Raw genomic sequence first — 20,141 nt, 5'->3', positions numbered from 1 at the left:
TAACATCACCACCATCACCACTATCACCACCATCACCACCATCACCATCACCACCATCACCATCACCACCATCACCATCACCACCATCATCATCACTACCATCACCACTATCACCACCATCACCACCATCACCATCACCACCATCATCATCACCAACACCATCACCACCACCACCATCACCACCACCACCACCACCACCACCACCACCACCATCACCACCATCACCACCATCACCATCACTACCATCACCACCACCATCACCACCATCACCATCACCTGTTGATAACCACCAAACCAGGCCACCACCATCACCATCACCACCATCACCACCATCACCATCACCACCACCACCACCATCACCATCACCACCACCACCACCATCACCATCACCACCATCACCACCATCACCATCACCACCACCACCACCATCGCCATCACCTTGGGTTTTTCCCCTCATAGACAAGTCTGTCCTGCCATGAGCAGCACTCGGACAAGATCTGTGAGGAAGAGGAGCTGCAGGAGCATCTTCACTGTAGAGAAGCTCCAACACTTTGCAAACCCTTGAGGTGACAGCAGTGGCACCAAGGTCCTCCTCAGCCCCTTTACAGAGGACACCTCAAACATCCCACAAACATCACGCAGACAGGGATTTTCTGTGAAAATATTGGAATATATTTGAAAAGATTAATCATGGATGACTTTAAAGTACCACCCCATATTTTTATCTCATACTTTATTTAACAATATTAACGAGGCACTTTAAAAGCACATGGACAACATCATAAAACGGCGTTTTCTGCTCTCTCTCTGCTTCTCTGGACAAAATATCAAAATAAAAACTTTTGACAGAACACATTGCACCCAAGGTAAATTACCTACAATAGTTTTTTATACAATACAAAGAATTGTAAAGATACATATTAACAGAATAAAGCCTCTTTTTTTTTTTTTTTTTCCTTTTAACTCTAAAACAAAACAAAAAAAAAATCCTTGCAGGACAGACGCAAAGTACTCTGACTGTTCATATCACATCAGTGCATTACTTCACCTCCTTGACTTGGGAGTATTTCAATAAAATCTTTCCATGTCCTCGTTTGCACCTGAGATTTCTTTCTGGATCCAAAAGTTTGGTTGTAGAACGTGCTTGTTTAATGTGACGTAACCTTTTCGACACTATGGAGTACCAGCATAGAGGAGTTTTTCCCCTAAAATTGTTTTTTTTTCCCCAAAGTTTTTTTTCCCTAAAGCTGTATTTTCCCCCTAAATTGTATTTTCTCCCCAAGTTAGATTTCTTCCCTAAAGTTAATTTTTCTCCCTAAAGCTGAACATTTTTCCCCTCAAATTGGCTTCTTTTTTTAAAAAAATTCTCTTTTCCTGCCCATTTTTTTTTTTTTTTTGTTGACAGGTAACGGCTTCTTCCTACCAATTCTCCTTTTATTTGGTTTTTTTTTTGGCAATCAAGGAAGTCTGTATTCACATTACAAATGAAGAATAGCACCAGTAACTGCATAGTACAAGCGGATACCTATAGAGCCACTACCTCAGTACAGTAAGAGAGTTTAGGAGTGATACCGTTGAGGGCACTTGGACAGTACCGGATTTCGCTGCGGTAAATTGGCACAGTTTTCTCGTTGCACAAAAAAACCCCCAAAACCCAAACCCCACAAACAAAAAGAAAAATACTCACGCGTACACACACACACACAGAGAAAAAAAACAAACCCAAAAACCCTAAAAAAATCAGAGTTTGTCACAAGTGTCAAGGTGCAGTTTGCTCGCGGGGACGCTTCTCCTCCAGTCCCATCGTCTACAGTGGTCAAAGAGTGGCAGCATCCTCTGGAGGGCTCCGACAGCCCCAGAACCCCAGAGCTGGGTCGTTCTTCTCTTGACGATGTAGAAACAAAATTCTTAGGGATGGCTGTCAAAATATAGGACACTTGGGTCTTAATTTAATTTTTAAAATTGTATCATCACTTAGGCCGGCTCCCAATTAAATGAATTGTACGGGATTATTTGTGCAAAATCTTCAACAAAAAAATAAAAAAAAATAAAAAAAAATTTGCTTTCTACAGTGTACTGCACCTTATGAATAAGACGTCTACGGAATGAAGTTCATCTCTTCAAGTACTTTGTACAAAGATAACACAGACACAGACTCAAAAGGGTCTGAGATTTGCAAGTATCCTTATAACCTCAGCACTTCTGCAATAAAGCAATTGCTCTCGACGATTCAGTCTGCCCAAAGCGATTACAATTTCAGTTCATGAAAATCATCAGCAACATCAAAGTTCTAGCATTTGCATGATAAATCAGGTGAATTAAAGTAGATTAGTAGACACAAAGCAAACTATTTCACAGAGGCTGCAGTGCAAGTTCATTTAAGCTAGACAGAGAAATCATGCTACACAAACGAATTTAATGCTTTGATAATTTTTCCCTTGCAAACCCCATGAAAGCAGCTGAGGATCACCATAAGTCACTTCCATAAATTATTCTGAAGTATCTCTTCTTAAAGGAATTTTAAAGCTGGTTAATTTTTGCCCAAAGAGTTGGCTGAGCAGGTTGTTCTGGGACTCGGCACTGCGGTAGCTGGCCGGGCCGGCCGCCTTGGCCACGCGGGCGGCGCGGGGACCGTGCCAGGAGCCACGTGGGGACGGCGCTGGCCCCTTGGCCAACACTTGGTGGAGGCTCTTGCCCAGAATGGCTTTCCTGCGCTTCACGTCCCCGTTGGCGTGGCGGAGCTCCCCTTTCTTCTGGTTGTAGGGGTCCAGGACCATCTTCTTCAGCTGGGGGCCCGTTCTGGGCTTGGGCCCCAGCTTGCTGCAGTGCGTGTCCCTCCTCCCAGGGGACAGGGCGGGCGCCTCGGCGCTGCTCCAGCTGCCACGTTTGAGCTCAGCGGTGCTCTCGCTCCTCACCGGGCAAGGAGGCCGGGCTTTCTTCTTCTTCCCGTCTCCTTCCATGTTCTCCCGGGAGCCGGAGCTGCTCCGGTGGCCCAAGGATTTGTGTTCTTTCCTCCTCTTGGGGTGAAGCTTGCCGGTGGCTCTGGCTGGCTCCATGTGGCTGTGTCTCGTGGTGTTGCTGGCCACCTCACCTCTGGGCTGGTGGCCGCTGGATTTGCCTGGGTTGCTGCCTTGGTCCTTGGCGTTAGTGCTACTGTCCTTAGCCTCAGGCACAGATTTCTCCTTCCCTGAGATGGGCTGCTGACCCTCCTCGGTGCTGCTGCCAGGCCTGCCCGCACCGGGAGCGGCCTCACTACCCACGGTCTTCTTTAGTGGCACCGAATCTTTGGAAGCTCTGCTGAGTGTGGGTGATGCTGTCCTGTCCTTTGGGGGCAGGGGCTGCTGGGCACCTTCTGGAGATGCAGGCTTGGCTGCACCTTCCCAGGCACCGGGGTTGCCCCAGCTGTGGGTCTCTGTGGTTTGTGGAGACTCTGCCTTAGGGGAAGGAAGCTCTGAGACCTTCTTGGCAAGCTGGAGAAAAGGGATCCCATCCACGGCGTTGGTGTCTGCGCTGGGGTTTCCCAGGATACAATCCCTGTATTCATCTTTGCTGTCTGCGCTTGTTTTTTTGTGGCCATCGGCACAGCCATGTTTCTGGGTCAGGAGGGGAGGGGACAGTTTTTGGTTGGTGGCCTGGTGACAAGCCAAGCCAGCAAGGTCCATGGGAAACTCAGGTGAGTCCAAGAAAGGAAGTGGTTTCCCATCAAAGGCTCCTTTCTCCAGCTCCTCGATGGACAGGCCAGCGATGTGGCCGAGCTCAGGGCTGCCCGCAGCAGCCGGTGGCAGAGATGGGGACAGGCAGGGTGGTGGTGGCAAGGGGTCAAATGGGGACTTCTCTATCTCTGCCAGGAGCTCTGAGAAGTCACCCACCAGCACTTCTGCTTTCATGGAGGGTTGGGGTGCTCCCAGATCACGAGGTGCTGCTGGGAAGGACTCAGTGGGAACCTGCAGGCTGGGGCTTCCGGCTTCTACCAGCTGAAGGTCGCTCGTGGGGTCCAGGTGGACTGGTGACCTGTGTGGGATTGAGCTGCCATGGTGAGCCACCTTCCGCTTCTTGCTCGGTGGCATTCCCTCCCGGAGAGATCCGCCCTCCTTCACCTTCTCCCTGCAGGCAGCGCCAGGCCTCATGACCCCTCGGAATTTGAAAGTCTTGTTGCTGCCCGCCAGGTGCTTCTCCATGTGCCGGTCGTACTGCTCCTTCTTGGAGAAGGTGTAGTTGCACATGCTGCAGATGAAGGACTTCTTGATGACGTGCATGACGTCGGCGCAGAGCTCGCAGGCGTACAGGGTGGTGTGCTTGATCTCCTGCTCCTCCACCACGCCGTGCTCCTGGCTCAGGTGGCTCCGGAGCTCTTTGGTCTCCTGGTAGAACATGGGGCACTTGTGGCACAAGTAGATCTTCTGCAAGCTGTGCACGACCAAGTGCCGCTGGAGCTTGAAGGGTTTGGGGAACTGCTTGCCACAGTGATGGCAGTCCCGGGAAGGATCCTTGCAGTCTGGGTGCATGGGGACAGATTTTGGGGTGCTTTCACTTTTTGCAGTGTGCTCTGGAGATGGGCTGGAGGATGCTTTGGAGGAGCTGGGTGCAGGTGGCTTCACTTTGACATTGCTCTCCAAGGGGTCTTTCATCACCTTCTCCTGCTCAAGGGGCAACTCCTTGGGGCTCTTGCTCTCTCTGCTGATCCCATGCCGGCCGCCGGGGTTGCCGTGCCGGGAGGACCTGCTGGGTTTCCGATACATGATGGTGTTGAGGAAGTGGGTGACGGCGGCGTTGTCCTCACCGAAGCAGCCGGGCAGGCCCATCACCGACTTCTGCGCCTGCCCCTTGCGCGCAAACTGGGTGGCGTGTTCCCGCAGGTGCTCGTTGTACATCCAGACGTCGGAGATCTCCTTCAGGCACATCCCGCACGCCCACAGCCCAGCTTTGTTCCTGGCGTGCTTCTCCTTCAGGTGGTCCCGGAGCTGCTCCCGGGAGCTGAATTTGCGCTGGACACACATGTAGCAGGTAGGAGGAGGGGAAGGGTTGTGGGAGAGCTTGTGGAAGTCCAGCTCCCCCAGTGTCAGGAACCACTGGAAGCAGACTTTGCATTTGTACTGCTTGTCTTTGGTTTTGATGGTTATCTCCCCACGGTTTTTCCCCAATTTCCCATCTTCCAGCCTGCTCCTGTGCTTGCCCGACTTTGGCTTCAAACTCACAGCGCTGTCCTCACCACGGCCAGGAAGATCCTCGCAAGGGCCAAGGAAGCACATGTCTCTCATTTTCAGCTTTGCGTTAAGCATCTCAACGTCGATGGTGTGAAATTCGGGGGAGTCCAAATCCCCATTATCCTTGGCGTTGTAGGATTCCTCTGCCAGGTCGGGGGGCTCGGAGTTTACTTCTTGGAGCGAGTGCTCGTCCTCAAGGTCCATCAGAGGCTCAAACATGTCCTCAGCAGAGAGGCTTTCCCCCTCCTTCTCCAGACTGCCCCAGATGCTCAAGCTGGGGACGTTGTCTGCATGGCTGTTTTGGCACAAGAAGGTCAGCATGTTGTCCTCCAGGTCAATGTCCTCCTTCCCTTGGTCGGTCTCCTCCTGGTCCAGCCTCAGCTCGATGCTGTTAGATCCATTTGGAGCAGCATCTCCGCTCTTTGCCTTGCTGCCTTGACACATGTTCAGCATCAGGGCATCGTCAACGGAGATGGTTTCGTACTCGCAAGGGTCCTGCCTGGTGACACAGAAGGAGCTGGTGTCGCTGAGGTCAGAAGCCAGGCGGATGGTGAAGAGGTCGATGGCCCCCGCTGGCTGCAGGCTGACCTCGGGGACAGGTTTGGGTTTCTTGCTGCGCTTGCCATACACCCGCGTGCACTTCCTCCGGACAAACTGGTCATCCCTGGGGAACAGCTGGGAGAATGTGGAATCATCGTCGAAAAAGCTCTGGAGGTCTGAGGGGGCCGTGCTGTCCCCGCAGTGCTCTCTGCCTGGTGGCACATCTGCCTTCACCCACCGCTTTGGCTCTGCATGAGAGGGGCTGGTCCCCGGCGTGGTCTGCAGAGCACCATGCCCAGAAACACTTTGAGTGGCTCCCAAGTCACGGTCCTCCAGCAGCAACGCCCCTTCGGCAGGAGCTGTGGGACCCTGCAGGCCACCACTCCAGCTCCTGGTGTCATTGTCTGCCGCAGGACTGTCCCCTGTCCCAGCACTCACGTCCTCTGTGCCATCAGCATCGCAATGCTGCTCTGTGCCCACCTTGCCCCATCTCTTTGTCACTGGCTCCACAAACCTGCTAATCCATTTTTTGCAAGCCTGCGCATCTCCCACCACATCTGGATCTTCCACCTCCCCAGGACAGGTGACCGTGCCCATCTCCGTGCTGACCATCTCCTTTAGACACCCCATCCTGCTGCCCAGGTCTTCTGCAAGCTCGGCTGCACAGGAGGACTCATTGGCTTTTTGGGACTGCTGGGCTGTGCTGGTCCTGTTTTGTTCCTCTGTGGAGATGCAACCATCCAGCTCGTGCAAGCCCTCCATGATCCTGGGCAGGCTGGAGTTGAGGGCAGCAGGACCTGTGTTCTTTCCCAGATCACAGGGACCATCGGGCTCATTCCCACTGGGAAACACCTTCGCTTTCCTTCGCCTCACTTTCCTCTTGAGCTGCTTCTCAGAATTGCTGCTCTCCTCTCCAAGATCTTTGCTTTGTCTCCTTCTGCCCTTTTCTCCTTTCCTGGCCTGCCATCCTGAATCCAGCTTCCCAGATGCTGCCTCTCCCGATCCCCCCATCTCGGGGCGCGGTCCCTTGGCCTTCACCTCCCTCTGCAGGACGTGGGTGCGGTGCAGCTCCTGGGACATCTCCAAGGAGATCACGCTGAGGTCGCTGAGCACTCTGCTGACCACCTCCTGCATCGGTGTGCTGGGCTCTTTCTCCAGGTCTGGGAATGCTTTCTTGGGAACGCGTTCAGCGATGGAGGTGAGCACCTGTGAGCTGCAGGTTTTGTCTTTGACTGATGCCTTCAGGCTCCTCCTGGGCACCTTCTGAGCTGCTTTTGATGTCTTGTGTGCAGGAATCAGAGGGGACCTGAGAGTCTTGCTGGGCTGTGGCAAACCACCATTCTTCACCTGGTGCTTGACAGCTTTGTGCCTGGTCAGGCCGGGCTTGGACCGGAAAGTGGCTGAACAAATGTCGCAGGTCACCGGCAGCCCGTTGGGCTTCTTTCCTTTGCAGAGTTCATTTTGGGATGGCTCTGGAGTGCTGCTGGGTGTGTAGTCCTCTCCTTGGCCCACGCTGTTTAACACACAACCCCCAGCTTCTGCAGTCCCATGGCTATTGGATTTCTCCCCTTTCAAACTCTTTCCTTCACTCTCTGTGGTTTCGGAAAGACCAAGTCTCACCTCTGCTGCCCCTGAAAACTCATGGCCATTTAATTCAGCAGGACCAAGATCTCCAGCCCTTGTAAGACCTCTGCTGATGGCAGCTGTCATGTCCTGAACAGCAAAACCATTGGACAAAGCCTCTGGTTCACTTTGATGCTTATTCCTGACATGGGAGCAGTTTTCAAGCTTGTTCTCTTGGTTCAGGTTGACCTCCCTTTCTTCCACGGGCAGAAGATCCACTGTGGGCTGGGTTGGATAATCCTGGGTTTCTGGAGGGGTGGAGTTAACGACTGTGTCTGCGATGGCACATCCTTGGTTTCCTTTAAAATTTGGCAGCACATCACCGGTGTTTTCGGGGACCTCTTTCCCAACACCCTTTTGGTGGAAAGGTGGCGAGCAGGGAAGAGAACAGTCCTTCCCTGGAGGTTCTTGGGGACCACCCATCTCCAAGGCAGAGCCCACCAGACCATCACCATGCCGCAGAGCGCAGGGTCTCACTGGCCCCTCTCTTCCAGGTGATTCATAGTTACCCAAAACATCGTCAGGGAGGTGATGAGGATGTTCCTCAGCCGCTTCCATCGGCACAGCCCCGCAGTGGTGCAGCGAGGGAGGGAAGGTGGGTGCCTTTTCCCACGTCCCTTGCTCTGCTGGGCTCATGGGCTGAGGGATGTGATGGCTGCTGGCCTCGGGAGGACAACTCTTTGTGACGAATGAACTTGGTGTCGCAGGCAGGGAGGAGCCGTATTTCTTCTCATCCGAGAGCTGAGTGCCAAAGCTGGGGACCTCTCCCCCCTCAGCCCCACTGCTCTGCAAGCATTTGAGGTCAGGATATTTGGCTGGCAAGAGCAGGCTGGCTGGAGATTCGCCCGTGTAATGACAGCCATTGAGGGACAGCTTGCCATTCCCTTCTCTGGGAACATCTGCACTGTCTGTGGTGACTTTTAGCTCTGTCCCCAAGCTGGGATCCTGGTGGAGATCCCCCTCAGAGGGACCAAGGGGGCTGACAGGACTTGTGGGAGCACTGCCCAGGTGCTGTGACCCCTTCCCCACCTGACTCCTTTCCAGCCCCTCTCCCTCTTCTCTGCCCAGCGTTTCTTCCTCGAGCGAACCACGGCTGGGCTGGGATTGCTCATGTTTCCTAAATGCCAAGGCTGTTGTGTTATCTCCCTCCTGCTCTTCCCTGAGCTGATCAGCTTTCCTTCCCTGCCCTGGCAGCGAGGTCACCGCGGTGCTGCTGGGTGGTGAGAGGTCATCACGCTCCTGGGAAGCACCATCTGCAGGGATATTAATGTCCCTCGGCTCTGGGGCTTCATTTGCTAAGTGCTGCGGCTCTGTTACATTATTTTGCAGCTCCGGCTTTGCCGACGTGGATTGTTTAGCAGGGTAAGAGCCCTCTGCATGCAGTGACTCCAGCTGCTCGCATCCACTGGGAGAAAGCGCCTCTTTCCCTGGAGCAGCGATACTTCCAGTGCTGCTTCCAACGGGGATATCCCCTTCCCCTTGGGTCTGATCTTCCCCTTCCAAGGCATCGCCACTCTGCTCCCTGTGCTCCGTGTGGACGTGGGTGGTGGCAGAGGGGTGGCCGGGAGCCAGCAGCCCGGGGAAGCACGGCATCAACAGCTCCTCCTCGTTGTTCTTCACTGTCCGGGCAACGAAGAGCTGGAGCTGCTGCAGAGGGTTGGCAGAGGTCTCTTGGGATGCCACCGTCATCTCCTGGGAAGGGCGGTCGCTCTCCTTGGGCACGCTCAGCATCTCAAACAGCAGCACTTTGCTGGCTTTGTCACTGGGTCCAGGGCTTTGATAGGTGTTAGGACTCTTCCTCTCCTCCCTTTCCTCCACCGGAGGCCCACCACCACCCCCTTTGAGATCCACAGCATTTTTCACTCTTTTGGGGGGCTCAGTCCTGCTTAGGGGTTTTTCTTCTGTATCTGGGACCTCTTTGACATGAGGTGAAAAGGCGAGATCCAAGGCTGGGGTGGGACCCTGCTGGAAGCCAAATGGAGGCTTAGGGTTTGGAAGATGGGCATCAAACTTCTCCAGCTCTTCAGCATCAGCATCTGCTTTCCCCGGCACAGGGAAGCCCTTGGCACCGCACTGGCATGGCAGGGATGGCAGGGGATCTTTGGTTATTTCTGTCACATCCATGGTCTCGGGGAACACGGAGTTGGTGACAACAGGAGGGCTTTTTGCCACAGGATCGGTGTAGATGGGAGCCTCTGTTTGGTCAGTTGTGCTTGAGCCAGGTGAACTTTTGGAAGAAGACCCATTTTCCATCTTCCTGAGGTCTCTTTCCTCAGTGGCCGCAATTCCCTGGAGCTGCTCGCTCTTGTCTTTGGAGCAGAAATGATTTGTGGCCAGCGGGGCTGGGACGCACATCCCGGTTTCCAGCGAGCCCAGCTCCAGCCAGGCCTCCCTGGGTCTCTTGTAGTCCTCACGTGCGGTCACCATGTCTGGCTTCTCCCCTGCCAGCCTCTCCCCAGCACAGAGGCTCGATCTGCCCAGCTCACCTGCCAAAAACAGCCCTTTCTCCTGGCCTGCCTCTGGCTCTGCTGGCAGCACTGGGAACCGCTCGGCGCCCTGCGCTCGCAGGTGGACAGCCACGTTTGGCTCGGGTTTCTGGAGGCTGACGGACACCTCGGAGTCCAACTTGCTGGTTTGCAGTTGGCTTTCCAGCTCCGTGACCAGGCGCTTGATCTCCAGCTCGTCATCTGAGATGTTGCTCATGAAAGTCACGTTGTAATCCGCCATCCTGTCTGGCAGCGGCAGGGAGAGCTGGCTGCTGGGGACAGCTCCTTCCTCGGGGAATTTCTTGGCTGGTGGCTTCTCCACGGAGAGGCTGTGGAACTGAGTCATGTCTTCTGGCAGCATGGGAGCCACCTCCTCCATGAGGGACCAGTCTTTCTCCGGCAGGAAGGGTGGGTACGCTTGCTCGAACGGCAGCGGCTTGCGGGAGGCGTTCCCGGGACACGGAAACGTTGTCACGTATCCATCCTTGCTCTCGTACGGATCGAACTCGGAGACGGGGAGCTCTCCGAATATCGATGAGGAGTCAAAGCTGAGAGGGGAGGACGCTTTGCCCTGCGGCATTTCCGTGGCAAAAGGGGAGATGCTGGAGTGTTTCTGCTGGAAGGAGCTGGTACTGATGTCGTCCCGGCACAGGTACATGTCATCCATGTGGGAGGAGCCCAGGGCTGGGGGCTTTGGGAAGAGATTGTCCTCATAGTGACCGGGAAGGCCTTTGGGATCAAAAAATGCGTTGTCACTGCTGACATATGGATCAGGTGCCTTGGCAGCGAGCATCATTCCCACTGCATCCCCCCCATAGGTGGGAGCTGGTGTGGGATAATCCTTCTGACCATCACAGAGCCCCTGTGCCTTCACGTATTTGATTCCTGCTTCCGAGCAGGTGGCACTCCCACGGCCAGGACTCGATTTCTTACCGCTGGGGTGTGGGGCAATCACCTCCTCTGTGTGGTATTTCAGCCCTTCACTTGGGAAAGGGGAAAACTGCTGCCTCTGGTGGTCCATGGTGAGCTCAGGAGAGCCCTGAGCCGGCAGGGTGGGTTCTCCTGCCTCACCTGGGAGCTTTGCTGCTCCTCTGGGCTCATCCAGCCCCTCCTTAGAGGAGAAGCTGGCAGGGCTCCTGCCTGGGGTGGCTGTGCTGGGCATTTGCCTTTCCTGGGGCTGTGGTGATGGCTCCTCCTGTGCACAGCCCGTGGCAGCAACATCTGGTTCAGTACTCGGCCGTGTCCCGGAGCCTGCCAGCAAAGGTTTGGCTGAGCCAAACCTCCTGCTCCCCCTGGGAATGTCCTCTTTGCTCTCCTGGCTCGTCTTTGGGCTGCTGTCCTGGGGAGGGCTCAGGGGAGTCCTTGGCACATGGGCTGGGCTGCCCGAGCGCCTCCTCCTCTGGGTGCCACCCTTGTCACCAACCCCAGCAGCGCAGGGAGAGCTCCTGCCCATCTCTCTGGACACGCTGTGGTTGCTGCCAGCAGATGTGTGGCTGCTCCGCCTTCGGGCTCTGGCAGCACAGTCCTCTTTCTCAGCATCCTCCTGACTCCAGACATCCCCGTCCTCCTGTGCCTCCCTCTTCTGACTGTTCCTTTTCCGGCTGTAGCTCCAGGCTGGGTCTTTCTCTCTGGCTCTCTCACCTCTGCCCAGGCGTTTCTTGCTGAAGCTGTACTTGCTCCTCCCCATGAACCCCGTGCCACGCTTCCTCCTGCCCCGGGGCTTGCTGCACTCTGTCCCCTCCTCGTCCGAGTCGGACACGTAGTCGTATTCCCGCAGCCCGCCCTCCTTGGTGCCTGCCAGCAGCCTCTCGGTGGCCTGGGGGAGCTGGGCCTGCTTGCTGCTCTTCACCTGCAGTTTGTGGAGTTTGTTCTTCTGCTGCACGATCTTGTGGATGAGCTCCTTGCTCCACGTCCCGCTTCGGGGCTTCCGCTTCTTCGTGTCCTTCGTGGAGAACCGCGGTGGCTTGGAGCTCTTGCTGGTGATGCCTGGCCCCGCCTCGCTCTTCATCGCAGGGTCTTGGCTGAGCCTCCTGGGATGCTTTTGGCTGGAGGTGGTGGCTGGTGGGATGCTGTTCTTCCTGCCTGCCCTCAGCCTGGCTGTCCTCTCCGCTCCCTCTGCCGCGGGATCCGGCTCCTGCAGTGCCACCCTCCGTGCCACCCTCCCCTTGTGGAGGTGCTGCTTTCCTGCCCTTCTCTTCACCTGCTCCCCACCTGGGTGGCCATCTTCACCAAAACAGCCAGCCTTGGCCTCTCCTGCTGCCCTCTCCTCTGCTGCCTGCTTGGATTTACTCTCCGGGGCCAGGCTCTCCTTGGCCTTGTGAGCCGTCCCCCCGCCAGCCGCCTTCACTCCCGGCAGCTCCTCATCAGCGAACACGTCGATGAAGCTGCTGTCGATCTCCGGGTTATCCGACTGGTATCCCAGGCCATTGAGGGCCTCGGTGATCAGGCTGTCCAGCTTGGCGTCGTCGATGTCCAGGTCGGAGGCGCTGAGCGGGAGGGAGCTGGTGGCCAGGCCATGGAAGAGGCCGCCCTTCAGAGCATCCTCCTTGCCCTCGCTTTTGCCTTCCCCGTCCAGCAAGAAATCGTCGCTCTTGCTTAATGCCAGCAGATGTCCCGGGGGGTCTGGAGAGAGTGCCAGGCTGGGGGCTTTGGGAGGCTCTGGCGGGAGCGCCTTCCGCCCCTCGGCTGCGCGGGGAGCGTCCTTGGGCTCTGCCTGGGCCGCGGGGTGGGAGGCGCAGAACTGGCGGTGCTGCAGGAAGGAGGACAGGTTGCTGTAGTTCTGGTCACATTGTCTGCAGGTCAGCAGCACGTCCAGCTGGTCCAGGCTGGCACTGCTCAGGGAAGTGGCCAGCAGGTGATGGGAGGAGTACGGTGGTGGAGGCTGCTCCCCGTCCAGCCCGTCCGAGCAGCCTTTGGCCACCTCCCCGCCGGGTTTGTGGAACGGGCTGGCCGGGGCACATTTCAGGAGGCTGTCATCTTTCAGAGCATCCGGGGGGAAGCTGAAGGACTTGACAGAGTCCGGAGGGTGGTAATGAAGGGGGCTGGGACTCAGAACCTCGGAGGGGTGGAAGGCTTTGTTGGCATCCTTGGCATGGCAGGGGTGCTGGAAGAAGGGCGAGGGGGTCAGCGCTCCGGACATCTGGCTGTCCTCAAAGCCGGGGTTGAGTGGACTGCTGGACATGGGGGACAGCGACGAGCAGGTGCTGCCACACGTGGGGTTGGGGACAGGGGACGGCAGTGGGGACTCGCCAGGGGAGGCAGCCACCAAGGATGATGGTGGCAGGACCAGCCCTGAGCCCGACGAGCTCCTTGAAGGAGGAGGAGGAGCTGCTTGAGCCATAGTGTAGAACAGGGCTTTGCTTCTCGAGTCGCAGGCAGGAGACCCTGGTTCCTTCCCGCTCTCAAAGGAGAAAGCTCCCGTCACGCCGGGGTCTCCTCTCTGGAGGCTCTCCCCAGGTAACAACTTTTTGCTGTGATACCCTGGAGAATTGCTTATGGGGGGCCCTTTCTGGGCTTTCCCACTGCCCTGCCAGTCCGACGTGCCCAGGGGGAAGGGGAGCTTCTGGCTGGTGATGTGTCTCGACAGCTCCAGCCTGTTGGCACCGGGCACTGCAGAAGGGAGGTGCATCTGCTGCCAAGGCAGCCTGGCATTTTTCTGCCTGTGCTGCCTCTGCTCGGGGCCAGGCTGGCACTCGAATGAGAACTGGTTTCCAACAGGGTTTGAATAAGGTGCTGAATTCTGGTCCATGGGAGAAAACGCCTTCGTGGCACCTTCCCAAGCTTGCACAAGCCTGGGGTGGGTGGGTGCCGTAGTGGGAACGCTCGTCTCGAAAGGCACGGCTCCCGCGCCGGTGCTGCCCGCGGGGGAGCTGCAATAGGCCTTGCTCTGAAAGTGCACTTGGGACAGGGACTTTGGTGGCACTGTCCTTCTCAGGGGGCTGCTCTGCACCAGCAGCCGCGGGCTGGGGACGCCGTCCTTGGCTGAGGCTTGCCTCTTCCCCACCGGCTTTGGCATGGCAGGCGAGTGTAAACTAGACGGAAAAACAGCTTGGTTTTCTTGGAAAGTGCTTGGGTTTTGGTCGATAGCACCAGACGACGGGAGAGCACCAGGGGGGTCGGCGGGATGCTCGGCCCTGCCCTTGCAGCAGGGCAAGGGGCCGTGGTGCAGGGCGGGCGGCGGCGGCGGGTGCAGGAAGGGCGGAGGTGGCTGGGGCAGCCCGTACAGCCCCCTCCCCTCGGGGGACACGGCCTCGTAGGAGCCCCCGCTCAGCGGCTCCTCCGGCCACTCTCTGGGGGACGAGTGGAAGGCGAAGGCGGTGGGAGCGGCGCTGGCCATTCCCACCTCCAGGTACTCCTGGCTGCCCGCGCCGCTGCGGAACGGCTCCTTGCCCGCATCGTGCAGCAGCTGGAAGGGAAACTGGCACGGCAAAGCCCCCAGGCCGTGCACAGCGGCTTTGCCACCCTCGGAGAAAGAGCTGGGCTTCTGCACCGAGATCCCGTAGGTAGCACCGGCAAAGCTCTTCTCCGGGGAAGGCCAGGACTCGGCCCGGTTTGCCTGGAACTCTAAATAATGTAGCTGCCCATGGGTGCCGGGGCTCTTGAGGGGGATGCCGGCGGCGGGGGGCTGCCCCTTGGGGCCGGGTTGTGAGGTATAACTGCTGGAGGTCCGGCCGGCATCGGGGAAGCAGCGGCCGAAGCCGAGCTCTTCTGGCCGGAGCTCGGCGTCGCGCTGGGGGATGCCGGGCACGTGGAAGCGGTGGCTGCCGGCCGCGGGGGTCACCTCCGCCTTCTTCGGCGGCGTCACCTTCTGCTGGGGGTAGGCGATGCCGATGGTGGGGCTGGGCCGGGTGCCGGCGATGCTGAGCCGGTAGAGCTGCTGCTGGCCCCGCTCGCCCTTCCCCGAGCGCCGGCTGCGCTCCCGGGCTCGCCCCTTCCCCGGCGGGGACAGGGGGCCGCCCTTGACCTCTCCCCAGGCGCTGTCATTGCCGAACTTGGGCTTGCACTGCAGGGATTTGAAGTCGATCTTCCCCGCTTGCTGCGGCCGGATCACGGCTTCCCGCTGGCTGTGGGGCTCCTTGTCCTTGTGGCCGGGGAATGGCGATGTCCCCTCCCCGCCCTGCGCCCTCCCATCCTCGTCCCCGCAGCCTTCACAGCCGAAGTCCTTGTCGGGCTCTTTGGGGCCGGCCTCAGTATCGCCGATGGTGTAAACATGCTGGCTCTCTCCAGTCATGATACCGAGGAGGGGACAAGGCTACAGAGCCCCTCTGTCCCGTCCCGCTGCGAGCTGCCGTGGCCCGCTCACGGGCATCCTCCTCCGCCGAGGGGCACCGGGGCAGCAGCTCCCCGGGGCCGGGCTGCGGGCGGGTCCCGAGGGCCGGCGGGGCTCTGCCGCATCCTTTCAGACCTGCAGGGAACGGGAGAGAAGAGGGGAAGGCTGGATGTCAGTCGGGGGAGGCACGGGAGGGGTTTTAGCCCCCTTTTCTTGGACTGAGGAAGCGGCAGCGCAGCCCCCCGGGGTGAAGCCCTGCAGCTTCAAAGGATGCTCAGAGCAGTTCACCTCTGGCAAAAGCCGCTGAGGAAGCACTTTTTCTTTTTGCCCTCCCGGGAAAGCTATTTCTGGGTTACTTCTTAGCAACATAAGCAGAAAAAGATGACAGAAGAGCTCCACCTACGGATTAGTGGGAAGGGCTGTCGGGATGGGCTGGGAGAGGCATCCTGGGGAGGGCTCTCTGTCCCCGTGTCCCCGTGTGCCTGTGTCCTCATGTTCCCGTGCTCCCAGCTCCCCGCTGCTGCAGGGAAGGCGAAGGGAAAGGTTTTTGTTCCACCACTTTCCCCCCCGGAACTGAAATCCCTGCGGGAAGGGCTTCACCGCCCTCCCTGCGAATCGCCCTGGCAATTTTAGGTGTTATTAAACCAGAAAACCTGAGTCCCAAATTTCCCAGCTGATTTTACAACCCAGACCTCGGGGCGTTGGACACGGAGCACAAGTCAAGAGCAGCCTCTTAAAAGGCGCCACCAGGATTTTATACGAAGAAGGTTTTAATAAAAAGAAGGGTGAAGTTTTGCTTTAAAGAGTCCTTTTTTAAAGAGAAGTCTGCTGGAAACAGTGAGGGTTTTTTTCTCTTCCCTCACTGGAAATGTTTTTTCACCGTCTGCTGCAGTGGGTCAAGGCACAGCACTGCTGGGAGGGGGTGAGGAGCAGGAAATTCAGTTTATTCCTCTCCTTCTGGGTGTAATTCCCACAGATCCCAACCCCACTGGGTTCACCCATCCTGCCCAGGAGCGACCTGCGCAGAAAAGGAAATTTTCCAAGGAAAAGAGGAGCACCCTGCACCTATCCAGGGTCTCAGTGGGTCATTTCTCCATTCCCACCTGGAATCTGTCGGGATGAGCCCCCAGCACGCCCAATGCTGCACTAACAACAACAATCGGGCTAGAGAGAGGCGGCTGCAGGGATGCAGCAGCGCTCCCCTCTCTGCTTCGAGCTGGCAGGCCTGAATTCCTCCCCGGTTTCACACCCTGCCGAGTGAAAGGGATCCGGGCCCGATGGGGTCGGGGCCGAGCGTGCCGGCTCCGCGGCCAAAGCTCACACGCGGCCCTTTGGCACAAAGGGCTCTGCTGGGAAAACAATGCCCCACTTATGCCTCAGCCAGCCACAACTCCAGAGCCCGCTCGCTCCTGTTTAAATTTGCAAAGGCTCCTTGCCAAGATAAAATACCCAAGGCCAGCGCTCGCTACATTATCACAGTCGGGCTTTTCAGCCACATAAAGGAGCCTTTTTTGTTGTTTTTGCGAGGGAAAGGCTCGTCGGTGTGGCTGGAAAGCTGCGGGATTTGCATGGCAAGGGCTGGGGGGCCGATGCTGAGCGCCAGGAGACACAAACAGCCCTGTGCTGGCAGAGGGATGGCCGTGGGGACAGCAGGGCTGGTGGCACGCAGGACTGTCCCACTGCTGCCGGTGGCAGAGCCCGGGCAGGAAATGGGTGTGAATTTACTGCACGCAAATCACAGATGGTGCACAGATATAAGGGCAAGGTGTAAATTGGGGATTTGCTCGCCAAAATCCCCCTGGTCAGGGCTTGGGGGTCCCCTGAACCTGCCTGGCGGTCCCTCCTGCTGGCTGTGGCCACGGGGCATCGCTCTGGGGTGGCCCAGCAGCCCTGGGAGCAGGGAAATCCGGGGCCTCATGCGGCTCCGATGGGGCGATGGATAAGGAGGGCTGGGCGTGTTGAGTTAAAGTGATATTCCCCAGGCAGCTCCTGCATCCATCCCCTGGAGGGTTATGGATCTGGCACAAGCGCGGTTCACCCCCCGTGGGATGGGAAACCCAGGAAAAATGAAAATTGGGAACTATTGCCGCTGGTTTTTACAGCCCCAGCCTGCCCTCAGCACCAGGCTCCTCCACTGGCATCACTTCTTGGATTTTGACATTTCAGCTCCTGGAAGAGAAGGGGTGGAAAGGGATGGAGCGGAGGCAAGAGGGAGTTTGGCTTTTTAAAAACCCCTCGTGGTGATCGCCAGGCTGCAGGGAGAGCCATCCCCAGCTGCATTTGTGTGCCCTGCCGGGGGGGCTCGGAGCATCCTCCCTCTGCGGGGCTCACCCGGGACCTCCCGCAGCCCCTCTGCGGCTCGGGGCCAGGGGCCAGGGCCAGCAGCGGTGGCAGCAGCCTGGCTGGCAGGGCAGAGCCGTGCCTGGAGCTCGGCGGGGCAGGTCCGGTCCTGCCGGGAGCCCGACGTGCCAGGCGGGTTGTGATTCACGGGGCAGGGCTGAGCTCAGGCTCCCTCGGAGCTTCCCAATCCCCCCGCAGGACGCGAATCCCGGGGGAGCACAGCACGCCGGGCACGGGGAAAGGCTCCTTTTCCATAAGAGGGAAAAGCTGGGATGCCATTCCCGTGGGACACCCTGCAGGGACCGCCAGGTGCCCACCACGAGCAGGGCAGGACAGGGGGAGCATCTCCCCAGGGAAAAGCCCCGTTCTGGTGGAACCAGCGAACAGAACGGTTGTGTGAACGGGAAAAAGCCGGAATCCCACCGGGAAACGCCAGGCTCCGACAAAGGGGATGAATTTCTCCTTCCCATGGCAGGCAGAGCCGGGCTCAGCGCTGGGCTCGGCCTCTCCCCTGCCTGACCTTGGCGAGTCGGTTACTCGCGGTGACTCAGCTCCATCTGGAAATCAGCCCGATAACGCTCCCCTATCGCCAGAGCTGATTAGGCGGGCAGGGACTGTTCCTGCTCTGCCTCTGGACAGTGCCCAGGGAGCCCTGCCGGGGCTGGCACACGGGCAGGGGTCGGGCTGAGGGGCTCCGGTTGAGGTTTGGTGCAGCTGAGCTCAGGGGCTGCTCCTGCAAGGGGAATGAACCAGCCTGGGATGGGGCTCTGGGACAGGGACAGGGCCCAGGGAAGGGCTGGAGCTGTCAGGGGAGGTTTAGGGTGGATATCAGAAGAGGTTCTTCCCCCAGAGGTGCTGGCACTGCCCAGGGAATGGTCCCGGCCCCGAGGCTGCCAGAGCTCCAGGAGAGTTTGGGCAGCACTGCCAGGGGTGGTTGTTTGGGCCAGGGGTTGGATCGATGATCCCTGTGGGTGCCTCCCAACTCAGGATATTCCATGATTCCATGGAGCTGCTGCTCTCGAGCTGGGCTCAGGGATCAGGGACAGGCGTGGGAGTGGGTGGCTGGAAAAAACTCAGGATGCCAGCTGGGTGCCAACTGCCAGGGAAATGCCCTTTGCTGTGCTGGCGGGAGGGAGATGGGTGGGGGCAGCATTCCAGGGCCTCAAGGGGCTCCAAGAGAGCTGGAGAGGAACTTAGGACAAGGGATGGAGGGACAGGACACAGGGAATGGCTCCCACTGCCAGAGGGTGGATTTAGATTGGATATTGGGAGGGAATTCCTTCCTGTGAGGGTGGGCAGGCCCTGGCACAGGTGCCCAGAGAAGCTCTGGCTGTCCCTGGATCCCTGGCAGTGTCCAAGGCCAGGCTGGACAGGGTTTGGAGCAGCCTGGGACAGTGGGAGGTGTCCCTGCCCAGGACAGGGGTGGAGGAGTTTTAAGGTCCCTCCCAACCCAAACAATTCTGGGATTTCATGAGGTGATCCCACATGGAACCCCCTGGCTCTGTGGGCTTTCAGAGGCTCCCCGTGGCACGAGGCTGACCCTGAACACACTCTGTCCCCAAAAAGAGGCTTTTAACCCCTGCCTGGAGGATTGAAATCCCACCCAGATGATCGATCCAAACCAGCATGGCTTTGTCTGGAGCTGGGAAAAAATCCCTTCCCTTGTGAACTGGCCCCTTCTGCACTCCCTCCCTCCCTCCCCTGAGCAGCTGCAGGGCCAGAGAAGGTCCCTGAGTTTCCCTCCAGCCAGAGGCATTCCCAGAGCCCATCTGGGATGGGGAGGAGAGAGTTTGCCTCCCAAAAATAGCACCTGAGCCCGTGCTGTCAGCTGGCCCCTACCTTGGCACCCTCCGTGCTCAGCTACTGCCGGGTCTCACTTTCACCTCCCATGAAAAATGAATTTCTTGGCTGCGAAGGAAAGAGAGAAACATGTCAGGAATCCGTGTTTGGCTCGGCTGTGCTGCTGTGGCGTGTGGGGAGCACTCAGCGCCAAAAGGGGGGATTCCACCCCAAAATTCCTGTCCTGGGCACCCCCAGCCGGGTCCCCCTGGTGGGGGGCTTTGACTGGGTGCTGTGGGGATGAGGAAATGGAGGAGATGGGATCCCATCTCCACCTCTGCTGCATCCCAGCTCCATCCCTGCATCCCGCTGGGGTCCTGCAGAGCTCCTGCAGAGCCCTTGGGGTTCATCCTATCTGTGGTCAGGATACGGCCCTGAGAGGCAGGAAATGATGGAGGAGGAGGAAAGGGGAATTGAGGATGGCCAAATCCCAAATCCCAGCCCTGGGCACGCTCTGGGCACAGGGAGCTGCCAACCTCTCCCAGCTGGGCTCGATCCCACGTTCCTGCTGCTGCCATTCCCAACCCTCCTGGCCCCCAGGGGTGGCTTTTCCCCAAGTTTGGGTAAAGTGGGGATTTCAAAGGCTCGCTGATCCCTCCCTGCCAGCCTCAGCTCCAGCCTGCAGTTGACCCCTGTCTGAAGAAGAAACCGTGGATCAAATGAAAATCAAAAGAAACCATGTCCTGACACATCAAACCCACTTCCCAGGCAGACGGAGAAAAGCAGGATCAGGGCTCTGCTTCCTGCCAGGACACGAGGCAGCAGTGGGAGCATCACATCCAGGGGGGTGGGGACACCGTCCTTGCCAGCCCTGCTCGGTCCCAAGGACAGAAGCTGGGA

General features: G+C 58.0%; 1 protein-coding gene across 1 annotated transcript; it reads right to left on the bottom strand.

Annotated features, from left to right (window-relative positions):
* Positions 1–649: 649 nt before the first annotated feature.
* On the bottom strand, positions 650–15,136 carry ZNF469 (zinc finger protein 469). The gene has a single exon (XM_023934919.2). The coding sequence runs from the start codon at positions 15,081–15,083 to the stop codon at positions 2,490–2,492; it is 12,594 nt and encodes a 4,197-aa protein (XP_023790687.2). The 5' UTR covers positions 15,084–15,136; the 3' UTR covers positions 650–2,489.
* Positions 15,137–20,141: the final 5,005 nt, after the last annotated feature.

This window comes from Cyanistes caeruleus, chromosome 12, assembly GCF_971803275.1.
Source record: "Cyanistes caeruleus chromosome 12, bCyaCae1.hap1.1, whole genome shotgun sequence".
Taxonomy (NCBI): Eukaryota; Metazoa; Chordata; class Aves; order Passeriformes; family Paridae; genus Cyanistes; species Cyanistes caeruleus.
The sequence above is the reverse complement of the archived record's forward strand: the minus strand, read 5'-3'. Positions and strand labels throughout refer to the sequence as shown.